The 14,942-nt window shown below is 38.2% G+C and overlaps 1 protein-coding gene across 2 annotated transcripts in view; it reads left to right on the top strand.

Annotated features, from left to right (window-relative positions):
* The first annotated feature begins 3,681 nt into the window (after positions 1-3,681).
* Positions 3,682-14,942, top strand: part of LOC143020716 (secernin-2) — a 33,296-nt gene continuing 22,035 nt past the window's right edge. For both annotated transcript variants that reach the window (XM_076177402.1, XM_076177403.1), the window contains exons 1-5: positions 3,682-3,819; positions 5,217-5,384; positions 8,517-8,707; positions 10,294-10,493; positions 11,687-11,890. In XM_076177402.1, the coding sequence (XP_076033517.1) occupies positions 5,217-5,384; positions 8,517-8,707; positions 10,294-10,493; positions 11,687-11,890 (763 nt within the window). In that variant the 5' untranslated portion in view covers positions 3,682-3,819. The remainder of the gene's footprint in view (positions 3,820-5,216; positions 5,385-8,516; positions 8,708-10,293; positions 10,494-11,686; positions 11,891-14,942) is intronic.

The raw sequence follows: 14,942 nt of genomic DNA, 5'->3' as shown, positions 1-14,942 counted from the left end.
CTTACTTTCTACAGAAAGATATAGTGAAAGACATACTTAAGAAAAGTGAAGGAAATAAATTTAAAAGTGAAAGAAATACAAATTATAGAAGGGAACAGTAAACAGAATTAAACCAGTAATTACGGAGAGACGGGACGGGGGTTGAAATTATTTTCATACATCACACAGAGCCCAATGTCAGAGTAAAAAAAAATTAAAAAAAAATGGGGGAACGTTAATTTCTGTATTTCGGCTGCTAACTGCAACCCTCTTCAGGAAAGTACAGGACTGGCGAAGTGGCTAGAGAAATCTGCTCTTCTGTCAACAGGTGACGGGACGGTGATATAAAGGGAGTGGCCCGGACAGCCTACATGACACTACTGCTGTCTACCTGGGACTTGGCGGCTTTCTGTCCTTCCCTAGTAGGAGAAAAAAAAAAAAAAAAAAGTCCGGAGATGTCCTTTGGAGATGTTAAAATTGGGACATTCTTCGATGAAACCACAACTAATTTGTTTATGATGATTCATAGAGCAACTTGAGCATATTTGACAGACCTCTTGTGTTCGACCCATCAAATAAAAATGTGAGACTTGAAACATTAAATCCCCCCTAGTCGAAAAATCTCCCAATTTTACTATCTCCAGTCTCCCTTTATATCGCCATCCCGTCACCTGATGACTTAGCAATAGATATCACGCTAGACACTTCGCCTGTCCTGTCCTTTTCTGAAAAGGGCTACAGTTAGCAGCCGAAATATAGAAGTTAGCGTTCTCCCAAGTTTTTTCTTTCACTCCAACAGTGGAGACTGTGTGATTTACAAATGTGCTACTACATTTCTCACTAGTGTCTATGTATGTATGTATGTATGCATATATATATATATATATATATATATATATATATATACATATATATATATATATATATATATATATATATATGCATGTGTGAGTAGATAGAAATAGACTAATTTCTTATATTAGATTTTCTTAACGATCAAACCTAAAACATACATACATACATACATACAAGGGAGGTATCCAAAAAAGGAAAAGGCATTAAATCATTCCCACCCATTCCATCCCTGAATACACTCCACACCCCTCCACCCTCCCTCTTATCTGTGCACCTCCTGGATGACGGGTCATCCCTGCACCTTGTCCACTGCCCTGGTTCAGAAGCAGTGTTGCCAGACACAGCACATCCACAGCAAGGCCACTTCATTAAATCGGCGACCCCCCCTCTCCGTCCCCCCATGCATAAAAGGAGAGGACGGGGAGAAATCCCTTCGGGCTTCGTCAAATTTTGCTCACACATACTAAAACACCCCCCATCCCCCCGCCCATTCCACCTCATGCATCACAACATCATCCATATACAACCATTCTCCATTCACCCCTGTCTTCTGTCCTCTCCCGTCCTTCCTCAACAGACATTCCCCTCTTCCCCAAAGCCTCCTTCACCCCATCCATCCACCTCATCCTAGGTTCACTCCCTCCACATCTGCCTTCCATACCTCTTTTACCAGTCTTTCTTCACTCATTCTTTCCATGTGTCCAAACCAACCTAATACTCTTTCATCAACCCTATCTCCCAACTCCCTTTCCAACCCCGTTCTTCTCCTCACCTCCTCATTTCTCACTCTATCCAGCCTAGTAACCCCCATCATACTTCTCAGACACCTCATCTCAAACACATTCAAACTCCTTCTCTCTTCCTCTCTTATGTTCCATGTTTCTGCCCCATACAGTGCTGTTGGCACAATCACTCCTTCATACAGTCTCCTCTTAGCATCTATTCCCAAATGTATATTTCTCATTACACTCCTCAATCCACTAAGGCATTTACTCGCTTCTCTCAATATACATTCTACATATCTGTTATTAAAAGCAATAATAATTATCCACAAAGATAAAGGTTATCTTTGAAAATAGTGATTAAAGATAATGATAAATCAATTTTGTGATAAAAGAATATATACAGAAAAAATATTAAGATATCCATATCCTTAATTTTAAGTTTTATGTTTACAACACATCTACGTTACCCGGTGTAACTCTGATAAAATATGTAAAGCAATATAGTAAATTACAGCAACAAAACTTTCAGAAATTGATAACAAAGAAATAAATCAATACGAATGATGATGAGAAACGACATTACGTCACAAACCCACACCCGCTACAAAACCAATGTATGGTCAAGGTGACAGGACATATCATAAATAGAAGAAATATGTATAGGATACTTATAATTAGCCGGTGCCTTTCCGCGTTTTAGTGTCCATGTAGCCTAATGCTGAGTGTAAGGCAAGTGAAGGAACAAAAGAAGAGCATAATGACAACACATGACATAACACAAAGAAGACATAAAGCTAGAAAAAAAGAGAAATAAGATTGATGTTGAAAAGGGTTTTGCCGAGTCAAAGCATACACAACCCCTACGCCCACCCAAACAACAACTCGTTCCCTCTCCTCTCACCGTATTCCCCTGTGGATAGACCCTACTTCACTACTTGAACCCGCTCCCCGCCCACTGCTCAGCAGTTGGTAATAGAGAATGTCCGTACGGAGTTTAGACAGCATCGTTTTCACGCAGTCAATAATTTAGGGAGTTGACACCCCGACGAACTAGAATCACGCAACATTCTTTTATGATTACAGACTAATTTTCATTAAAAAAAAGAATGCTGATAATCTTTAACTTCAACTGTCCCTCAGATCTGCCACTTCTACATAGCCATCTCTATGACATTCTTCTCTTCTGTGCGATATTCTTCAAGGATAGTAGCTCCGATTACTGATAAAAATATCAATATCTGGTTTCAAAACAATTCATGAAAACCCCTAATTACACTTATGGTGGACAAGTACTACTTACATCATAATTGAACTTAATAAATAACCTTTATTAACTGTGACTATAGGACATTAAAAATTAGAAGTACAGTGAAAAAATATATAGCCCTTCAAAGAAGAATTCTTATGCTTTTGTAGGAAGTCAGAAAATAAACACCAATTTGAAGACTAAAAATTGAAGGAACCATACAACCCTTTGTTTCCCGATTTCACCGGCAAATTATTTTGGTTTCCTGTGATATTAACGGGAGTTTAAGAATTGTTATGAAATCGAATTTAGATATTCCTATGCTTTTTATTTTGTTCTGTTGTATATATTCATTGATTGGGTAGGTAAACTATGGATAAAATGGGCCAATTTGTACGGGGGAGTGTTTGCGAGTAGCAAATCGCGCCTTTAATTTTCTCGTGACGTCATCACTAAGCCCTCTTTTCGACTTGACATTGATAGCATGTCATAAATTGAAATGAATGAAGAATAATTACAATTTTAGACATTAATTCACGTTTACAATAAAAAAGATAGTTTGTTTCAATTTCTGCATCTGCTAAATGTATCCAATACTCCCATCTGATTGATCTTCCGATATGCCATCAAGATTAGTCTCCATAACGTAAAATGTTAGTTTGGTTAAACAATAGTTGATAGATAATCACTGTTAGATATAAAAATTAGTGTCTATATTGCAGTAGAAATATCGGTGTAACATGAAGCAAATGTTCGATCAATATGTAAGATTAAATCAATACTAAATATATTTTAAAACATTCACTATATTCAAAAAGGCTAGAACCGTAGGATGCATTTTATGATAGGCAGATTTTTGGATTCTTTATGGGTGATGTAGTCAAGAGGTTACACGATCTGTTGATGTCGTGTTCCACATTCTGATTCGGCATCGTCTGCTGTGATCTGCAGCTGTCGGAATTACGCACAGCATTAAGTGACAGCGGGAAAAAGCACCCGGATTTTAGCAGAGAAGTAGGGTTGCCTTACAAGATTGCTCAATTTTTTTCGTAAAACGGTGACAACTTATGTATCTAAAGGATTTTCTCAGTCATTAATCTGAAGCAAATTACATTCACTTGTCATTTAGCATACAGATTAAAACTGAGTTGACCTAAGTTACATTTGTTTTTGTCAGTTTCTTCAGTTACCATCATCTCCTTAATGGGAATAAACGCATTACATTATTAGACACATTCTTGAAACTTGATCAAATTTGCTTTCTTATTGTGACACTTGCTTTTTCTAAATCGCTTTCTCATGTCACAGCCATTTCTTGTTTTTAACAAACTAGGGTGTTTCCTATCTAAAGTGAATAGTTAGTTATTGTTTTATAAAATGCACCTGACGTAGCTCACTTTTGTGATAGATTTATTCAAGTGATGCACTGGAAAATTAACAATTTGTAACAGAATATGGTTCTCAGGGCCAAGAGGTGATGCTGGATTTCACTCGAACTCACTCGAGGGTGGGTCCGTTGTGAAGAATGACAATATGCCGGTAGTATACGGCGCATTCAGACTCAGTTCCCAAGTTCTCAATGTTCCATCTAAAACCTTCGAACTTATTTTTTGTTCTGCAACAATAATCGAAGCGTATCCCCCTGATAGGCTTTGCAAAATTTCCTGTACTTGATTTCCCTGGCCTAATTTTCAGTTCTTAGTAACATCACCTTCCAGATAGAAAGGAGGTAAAATTTTACTTTCCCACATGCAAGTGCCATAGATTACTTCATAGCAAAAATTTGTGAAACTTAATGTTTAAGTGTACTTCACATTACAATTGTGTAAATGGATTGTTCTAGAGATGAGTCACCAGCCATACAAAGCTGTACCTCTGCATAAGTAATTTGTTTTGTAGATTGAATGAGATATATATACTGTTTTGCCTCTGTTGTGATATTTGAGTGGTCAGGTACAACTTCATATTATAAATTCAATAGTACATTCAAAGTATTCGTTATCCTATCCATTCACCTCATTTTCAGTCTTCTTCTCAAGGTGACTCCACCCATTTCTCTTTCCCACACTTTTTGCTAGTTTTTCTTGTTATTTTGTTATATATGCCAAATGCATCTTGGTACTCTGATGAAAGCTATCTGACAGCTCCATTTCTATCCCTGGTCTCTATCTAGCCTCTAAATCTCATTTTATCCATATTTGTAACACTTCTCATTTTCCTAAAAAAAAAAAAGAAAAAAATCTTATTTCTTAAACATTTGATCCTCTCCTGTGATCATTAAGAAAAGTCATATTTTTGTATAATGCAGTATATATAAATACTGTAATACTCAAATACATACTGAATGTAGCTCTATGCAATATTTAATAATATCTTGTTTTACAAATGTCTTTGTGTCTTTCATGTTTCAGATGTCTTCCCGCACTGCCCCAAGTTCCTGTGACACGTTTGTTGTCCTCCCTGGGAAAACGAAGGGGAACCATGTCGTTTTTGGCAAAAATTCTGATAGACCCGCAGGAGAAGTCCAGGAAATTAATTACATTGCTGCACAAGATCATAGTGAAGGCAGTAAAGTACAAGTAAGTATTTTTTGTTTCCATAAATCAAAGTATATTATAGCTTCATGGATCATATGTTTGTTTTGTAAACATACATACATATACCAAGGCTTTTTCCCCCTTACAAGGGAGGTAGCCAAAAAGGAAAAGGCATAAAATCATTCCCACCCATTCCATCCCTGAATACACTCCACACCATTTTCTGTTTCCATAAATCAAAGTATATTATAGCTTCATGGATGATATGTTTGTTTTGTAAACCATTTGGTATAAATGAATTCTATCTATATATATATCACTTAGACAAAATGTTGTAGCACATTTGTAAATAATAATCACGAAGAGGGCTATAGCTATTAGCCAAAATATAGAAATTACACATTCTTGTAAAGTTTCCTTTTATTCCGACTGTGGGTTCTTTGTGATTACTATATATATATATATACACCAAGGCCTCTTCCCCCTTATATGGTAGGCAGCCAGCCAAGACTCCGTCCCAAAGACCCATTCCCATCCACCACCCATTCTTCCTTGTCATCTTAACTCCTCATGGACGAAGGGTCCTCCCTGTCTGCTGCCCACTGCCTGGGTCAGAAGCAATGCAGCAAGACACAGTACATCCACAGCAGGTTACTTAATTTACACAGCAACCCTCCCTCTTCATTCTCTCATGTAAAAAAAAATAGAAAAGGAAGGGAGAAATCCCTTCTAACAGTTTACCTCCATCCCCACTTCTCCATTGCCTGCTACTTGTGACCCTGAACACCCAAAATGATCCACTTCCTCTTGTTTCTCTCCTCTGCGACTTACTTCTAACTTGGTGTTATCCTCTCCCTTTCCACATCCCATGACCTTGCCTCCAGCCACATTTACTTTCAAATCCCTCCCATCACATTCCCTTCTAAACTCCATCACCACTTGTCCCAGACCCTTCCCTGACCCTGCCACAAATAGTGTCATTTGCAAACATCTATGAGCTAAATAATAGAGAAAAGGTACAAGGGAAGAAATGATTGTAGATGGAGTAGAACAGTCAGAAGGAACAACTAGGTTTTGGATACATGATGAATGTATTTGATTAGTGTATAGTTCCTATCACCCTTGAGAGACTAAGGAGGTTTAAATATAGGAACATTATAAGGGACTCTTTAGCTTCATGTCTGAAATGCAAATTCTAATCCCTTGTGGTGGTGGTCAGAGGGAGAAAACAACTGTTTTACATGCATCATAGAAGATGATTGAATGGGATAGAGTGAGAGAACTTGCGAGTCCACAACTTTATTTTTCTCCCGTGAAGAGTCAGGGCATAATAGAGTCTGGGGAAGGGAACTCCAGCCAGAACTCTAGTAATAGATTTAGTGTGTGTGGGTGTGGTATGGATGAGAGCAAAATTGAAAAGATCGGTAGTATGTTTGAGAAAGATGGATGTGTTAACGTTACATGAAATGAAACTGAAAGGGAAAGGCAAGTTGTAATTTGGGAGTGTGGTGGGGAGTGTATCAGGAGTCCAAAGGGTGAGGGTGGGAAGAAGTAACACAGATGGAAAGTGACAAGATAGGCAAGTGTATGGTGTAGAAAAGTTGATATACAATGATCACCTTCCAATCTGCTTTCCATGGCTTGGAACCTGATCGTATAATGAGATGTGACCAGTGGCTTGCAGAGGTCTGGTGATGTCTGGGGACCAATGCCTTGAGTGTATACCCCCCAAAGATTCAAGTATAAGACCTAGCACTGAGAAATATTATGAGAAAGGAAGATATTTTGAGTATGTAAACACGGATAAAAAATAAAATAAAAACATCATTTGATTTAAATACGAGTCAACCAGATTCTTTTTCCCAAATGATCCGATTGGATGCCTCCCCACCCTCCCCTCCCTTTTGAATATCCCAGGTCACCGCCCCTTTGCCCCCCCCCCCTCTGCAAGTCACTGAATGTGCATGTATCTCTTCCACTTTATTATCCTATTATTGATTGTCACATTGGTAACTTTTACCTTTGCATCATTCTGTTTGGTATGTATTTCAACGATTTCTATATTGAGTGTTGAGTAGTAATTGGTGGAAGTAAAGGACTTTATTCTTTTGTTGAAGTAAAATTTAAATGGGTTGCAAGAAGATTAAGTAATGTGAAGGAAGTGAAAAAGAAATACTGATTGCTTCTGTGATAGAAATGAGGATGAATACGAATGGTGAAACATGAAAAAAAAATGAAAATGAAATGACAAAGAGTGCTTTTATAATACACTTAGTTCTCTTAATCCAACATTCACCAACCACCAGTTGTGGACGTTTGGGCCCAGGACATAAACCCACTTTGGAAATTGGTGGTATTTTATGTCCTGGACCAATTCCCAGGGCCCAAATATCCACACAAGTGGCAGATAGTGTGTGTTAGGTTAAGAGACCAAGGTTATGTAAATGTCGATCATCAATGTTGTTGAGAAGTAATATCCCTGTGAATTTTGTGTTTGGAAATGAACCAATGAAATTACGGCTATCAATATACCAATGGCTTTTTCTCCCCATAAGGGAGGTAACCAAGCTAAAGGTACAGATTCACTCCCACCCCCTCTCATCTTAGCACCTTTTGGATGAGGGTCATCCCTGTCTCCTGTCCACTGCCTGTATCAGAAGCAATGCAGCAAGATCCAGTACATCCAAAATAAGTACAAGATTCACATAATAAGTGAAGCTTGTACTTTTTTATGTTACTTGTAATATCAGTGGACAAGGTGCAGGGATGACCCATCATCCAGGAGGTGATCAGATAAGAGGGAGGGTGGAGGGGTGTGGAGTGTATTCAGGGATGGAATGGGTGGAAATGATTTTATGCCTTTCCCTTTTTGACTACCTCCCTTGTAAGGGGGAAAAAGCCTTGGTATATGTATGTATGTATGTAGTAATATCATGGATTCATTACCATTGCACCTCCTTTATGGATGTGGTAAGGACGAACTGGTAATTTGAGTACTTTTATTCAGTTCTGGGAGGTATGTTTTGGCATTGGTACAAAATATAAAATGAAGAAACTAGATTATTCCCCATGCTTGGTGATTTCATGGTTGACATTGATAAGGTATCCCGTAGTTAAGAAAGTTGTTCACTTGTAATGGTATTGCGATTTCATTAGTATTTGTTAATTTTTCAGTGCACATATATCAGCATTGACCAAGTGCCTCACACGTATGGCGTCATATTAAGTAAACCCGCCTGGATGTGGGGGGCGGAGATGGGAAGCAACGAATGTGGCGTTTGCATAGGAAACGAGGCCGTCTGGACCAAGCTCAATGACGATGAGACGGACAAAAAGGAGAAGCTTCTAGGGATGGACCTAGTCAGGTATGTAAAGGTCAAGAATACATTTGGGTGGTCAGTATGAGTCAAGTTCTCGTGAGTGGCATTGGCTGCTATATGTACAATTATCACACTACTCACATTATGAAATATAAAGTCACTGCTGTATTACTCATTCTCTTTTACTCTGAGTAATAATAAACACACAAAACACAATCAGACCAGTTTACAGTATTCGGGGCTAACTCATGTACAACTACAAAAAATATATAATTGAGACACTGATGCCGGCATCCTCGTGATGCCTACCTAGGCATCATTGTACCGAAGTGGTTAATGAGGTCAAATGTTGGAATTAGATTGAAAAAAACAAAATGGTATTCTCTTTAGTAATGCAACTAGATTTTAGATATGCATTTGCTCAAAAGGGATGATAAAGATAGCCATTCAGGGTCTTGTTTTTGTTGTTGTCATTCCTTAGACTGTCTGGTCAAGCAGTTCTGACAGTCCCGAGCAGTCCCAAATAAAAAATTATAATACTCCATTCGTCACAAATCAAAACTGCAAGACATTCAGTGTCTTGCAGTGACAAATGGAGAGGTACAATTTTTTTTTTATCAAGTGTTGAACTGGAATTTAGAACATACTTGATATCCTGCAGGAGGGACCAATTGTGCATATTAGTCCATTGAGATAGAGAAAATTATCTCCCTTCTGTTTGTCTTCATATCCTATCAATACCCTCCCATTATCTGGAGATCTGGCCCTAAAGAGCTGGTAATTAGTCAGAGCTGGACTGAAGATTGCTCTGTATTAGCTTTAAACATCTTTCTTCATGTGTGTTTCATAAGAAGAGCTCTTTCCTTCCTCCAACCAACCAGTGACAAGGGAGGGTGCTCATGTGGAGAATGTTTTAAAGTTTTTAAAAGACATCAATTTGTTTTATGAAATTTAAAATTGTATATATGATTGCTTGTGTGTGTATCTTGTTTTGATTTGTTTTTGTGAGTGAGTGCTTATTGCTTTTATTTGACTTATAAATTTATTTATTTGTATATGATAGATATGTGCTGAATGGCCTACCGACTATGGCGCTTGGCCTTCAAGCTAAAAATTTCACAAATCATCAATCATCACTAACCAGTGACAACACATTCCAGCATTTCTTCTTGAAGAAGTCAAAGGGAGGGCCTGAGCATCATTGTTAGTTACTTTGTGGTCGTGGATTTTAGGTGACTTGAAATTTGTGGAAGCAGTGATTATCTTGCAGGGTTTATTTATTTATTTATTTTTTATTTTATTAAGAAAAATATAAATATAGAGGGTGATGTACTTGCTTACTTACTCTGGTCGGTCTTGGGCCGCATGTGGAACCCCCCCCCCCCCCCTCTACTCTTAACAAGACTCTCCACCATTGACAATTCTGTGCCAGATTCACCCAGTCAATTTTGTCTTCACTTCATTTTTGTACTTCTTCCTTTATATTATCTAATCTTTGTCTCAGTCTCACTCTTGGTCTTCTTCCTTCTACTGTTCCCAAAATTATTCTCTTGTCTCTCCTCACTCATCCTACCAACATGTAGCGGGTGATGTAGGGAAGCCAAGTTCCAGTGTGATGTATTTACTTACAGACTTGGACTGGAGCGAAGCAGCACCGCTGACGAAGCTGTGGATGTTATAACCTCATTGCTGGAGACGCATGGCCAGGGCGGCCCTTGCAGTGATACAGACACCGAGCTTCTGTACCATAATAGTTTTCTGATTGCTGATCCCAATGGTGCTTGGATACTAGAAACAGCAGGCAATCACTGGGCTGCTGAGCATGTTACTGGTAATTATTTTTGTTTAAATTCTAACTTTTTCCTTTCTTTGTGGGTGCATTATTTTATTGCATTTTATTTTTTTATTATTGTTGTATTGACCTAAAGTGAGCTTAAAATGAAAGACAGAATGAGGTAGATAGATAAGTGGAGCTGTGAATGCATGTGGAATGGTTGTTGAACAAGAGTGTGGAAAAGGTCATAATATGGAGGAGGATTGTGAATAGATGAAAGAATGCTGCAGTTTGAAGGTATTTTCTTATTGGTTCCTTAAATTATTTTAAGTAGACTAGGAGGGGAGGGTTGCCATATGATGAAGCACTGGTATAAACCTACTCCATTTACTGGGTGTGTTACAGATATAATGTAGGTGACATCGCGGAGTGATGTAACAATGTTCGCTGAACTAAGATTTACTTTAGAAAAGTGGCATAAAGTAAGATTTGACAGTGCAGTGGTACCTCTCTTGATCATTAATTCAGCGATCTGAGTTTGAGGCCCACACAGGGCTGAAACTTACAGCATCACTGCACTGTGAGCAGGCACTCCAACTCTGGTGGGCAAGAAGTTGTGTGTATGAGGTCACAGCATTACCCATAGATTGGGCCATATATGAGCTCAGAGCTCTCATCCAGGAGGATAATAGCTGTTGATCACAAGTCCAGTACATGATCCAAGACTGATGAATCATATAGTGGAATATCTACTTTTTTAAACATTGGGAACCCTGGCGCAACACAATTTTTAACCCATTCAACTATACCAATACATTTATTTATGTATTTTAATTGTTATAAAACATTGTTTGATTTTAAACACCAGAAAAATATGATTTTTTTTTTTTTTCGCTTCGCATCGCAGCGAAGCGAGGACTAGATATGGATCAAACATTTTGGTCTCCTGTCGGCATTTGCTGACAAGACATTTGTAATCCTTGAATTTTTAATAGGATGGGGTTATAGAAGTAGGAATATGGGATTCAGGATAGAACAACCTGATAGAACTGTTTTATTGTCTTGTATTTCCCAAAGATTTGATGAATGGTATATATGGATATATAGTGTTTATTATTGAAATGGAACAAGTTCAAGTATACATTCTAACATTCAACTATGTCAATTTAAGCTGATTCTGTGTAGATTTTTATGCAACATCAGTTTTTATTGTTAAGTTTGAGAGGGATGTGGTGCCGTGCTTTTTTCAGATGGATGTCGAAACATTAGCAATGCACTGAGCATTGGCACCAAAATTGACAAGATGAGCGATGGAATGAAAGAGAAGGCCCAGTCTGAAGGATGGTGGGATGGCACCTCTGACTTCAACTTTGCTGAAGTCTATGGTGACTCCGCAGTTTCAGATTTCCGAAAAGAAAGAGGAGAGAAACTCCTTACCAGTCTATCTGAGGATTGTAAGTATACATGATTATTTATTTTTATATAATTACTTACTATTATTTTTTCCCACCCTGTTTTATTTTTTTATTTGTATATTTTGTGTGTTGGCATACCTTTTGTTTTGGATGTCCATGACAGATCAATTGTTGATATGATCTTGGGTCATTCCTCCCCCCCCCCTTTTTTTTTCTTCTGCATAATAAAGAATCAAATAAATTTATATAAATAATGACACACAAAGCATTCTAATATGATCACACCTTGTAATATGGAATGCACACGCCACACCCAGCAGTGAAGTCTTCTGTCTATGTATCTATATACCAAGGGCTTTTTCCCCCTTACAAGGGAGATAGCCAAATCAAAAGGCAAGCACCCATTCCCTCCCACTTTACTGTCATCCACCACCCTTTCCTCCCTCTCATCTTAACTTCTCGTGGATGACGGGTAATCCCTGTATCCCGCCCACTGCCCTGGGTCAGAAGCAATGCAGCAAGACACAGTATATCCTCAGCATGCAGAAAAAAGAAGACGGAGAAATTTCTTCAGACTGCATCAAAATATCATTCATAACCACTCCCCACCCCCTTCCTTGTATCACAGTATCATCTCTATACAACCATTCTCCACTCACCCCTTTCTCCTGCCTTCTCCCTCCTTTGCTCAACAGATGTTCCCCTTATGTTCACTGCTCCTATCACCCCATCCATCCATCTCATCCATGGTTTTCCTCTCAAGTTCACTCCTTCTACCTCTGCCTAGTGACATCTTATTGCAAAGAATAAGAAACATTGCTACATATGTCATGGGTGTATGATTTTTTATGTCTTATTTTTCATGTCTTATTTTTCATGAAGCGGCCTTGCTGTGGATGTGCTGTGTCTTGCGACACTGCTTCTGACCCAGGGCAGTGGACAAGGTGCAGGGATGACCCGTCATCCAGGAGGTGCTAAGATGAGAGGGAGGGTGGAGGGGTGTGGAGTGTATTCAGGGATGGAATGGGTGGAAATGATTTTATGCCTTTTCCTTTTTGGCTACCTCCCTTGTAAGGGGGAAAAAGCCTTGGTATATGTACTCTATGTATGTATTTTTCATGCGAGAAGATGGGTAGAAAGTCTGTCAGCTGTCCAAGAAAAATGTTTTTGAGAAAAGCAAGAATGGAAAAAGTATATATCTATAACAAGAAGAAAAGTGTCATCTACACTTTACTTGGTCACAAGCTCTCCATTAGGATTTTTTATTGTTATTTTCAAGTATCTTCTTAGAAGACACTCGAAAATAACAGTAAAAATCCTAATATACTACCAACTCTTGTAACAACTTCTTCAAAACATAAGCAAGATTGTGGCCAGATAAAATGTAGGAGACTCTTTTCTTTTTGTTATGGGTATATTCTTCCATTGTTGCTTTTCTCAAACATGTTTTTTTTTTTCTTGGACAGCTGATAGGGTGGTGGATGGGAGTGGAATGACTGCATGACTTTGACTTAGCAACCTTCCTTGTAAGGGAAAAGAAGTCCTTCATGTATAGATTGATATAGAATTAAGTGTCTGAAGACAACTATTTCCCCCATGTGTTCATCATTTGCCTGCCTGATGTTTGATGTTCACAAGTCTCTTGTGTGCTGGTATAGCCATTGGTAAACTTTTTCTTTGTAATGTTAGTTTCTTTCCCTGGAATATATAGGAAATGAAATGGGTGGGAGTGGTTTCTATGCCTTTTTCTTTTTGGCTATCCCCTGTGTAAGGGGGGAAAAATCCTTTGGTATATGTATGTGTGTATGTACATCCTTACAAAAAATTATTTTTCACAATCTCCTTCCATCCAAACCAGTTGTTACTCACAAAGTATTCTCACCTCATTCTGATCGCCAGCATCCCATTTACTTATTCCCATTTAAACTATGCAAAGATTGATCCTATTACTGAGATACCAACCCATTAACCTGGTGCAGGGGGTCCAAAAAAGACTTTTCCCTCAGAGATTTTGCTTTTGTTAGTGGATTTGACTCTTAAAGAACATTCTATGATGTTCAAAACCCTTGGAGAAGTCTTAGGACACCCTATCCTAGTTTTCTGGGATGGTACCTCCAGCCATCCCTCCTCCCAAAATCACACTATGTATCTCTTGAATTTGGACTTGGTCACCTTCAACATTTCACTGATTTCTTTAGTTTCATGCATGGCCTGCCTTCTTTAGTCCAGTGACTTGGGCAGTTATATCTTTAATTAATTCCTTTGTAGGGACCTTGGTAATGATACAGACCCTAGGTGAAATGAAGAAAACCAGTGTGAAAAAAAAGGCAAGGTCCCAAAATAAGGGGTTACCTGCAAATACTCTTCCTCTGGCAGTGTGGGAGTGATTACCTGGGTTCTCACTCATGCTCCACTCTGTTGGTCCAGTGTGACAGCATTGGGTTGCCAGATATATGCAGTCTACATAATTTCATCTCAGAAAATGCTTTCCTATTTCTGTCATAAATATGCAGCTGCAAGGGGTATGCGCCTCATACTTTTGACAAGTCCTGGAAATATAAATATATATATATATATATATATATATATATATATATATATATATATATATATATATATATATATATATATATATATATATATATATACATACAGGGCCCTGACAAGGGAAGGGGCAGGTGGGGCAATGCCCTGGGGCTGCATGTTTTTTTTGGGGGGCGGCACTTTTAGTGAAAAGAAGGTCAAACAAATTCCCCCTAATGTACTTTTAATACATGGTTTATTTATCATGAGTTGTGTATATAAATGTTTTGTGGATGAATGTTACATATGAATCGTGCTAGTGACCATCAGATGTGGAAGGTGGTGGTGTGGCACTTTTCGATTTGTCCCAGGGCGGCACTTACCCATGTTGGGGCCCTGTATGTATGTATGTATATATATATATATATATATATATATATATATATATATATATATATATATATATATATATATATATATATATATATATATATATATATATATATCCCCAGAGATGTGTCATGTTGCCATGGCTGTTTAATGGGGTGGTGCAGGAGGTAAATGTAAG

The sequence above is a fragment of the Oratosquilla oratoria genome, chromosome 40, assembly GCF_046742065.1.
Source record: "Oratosquilla oratoria isolate Oo_2021 chromosome 40, ASM4674206v1, whole genome shotgun sequence".
NCBI classification, from domain to species: domain Eukaryota; kingdom Metazoa; phylum Arthropoda; class Malacostraca; order Stomatopoda; family Squillidae; genus Oratosquilla; species Oratosquilla oratoria.
Note: the sequence above shows the minus strand (reverse complement) of the source record. Positions and strands in the feature narration are given on the sequence as shown.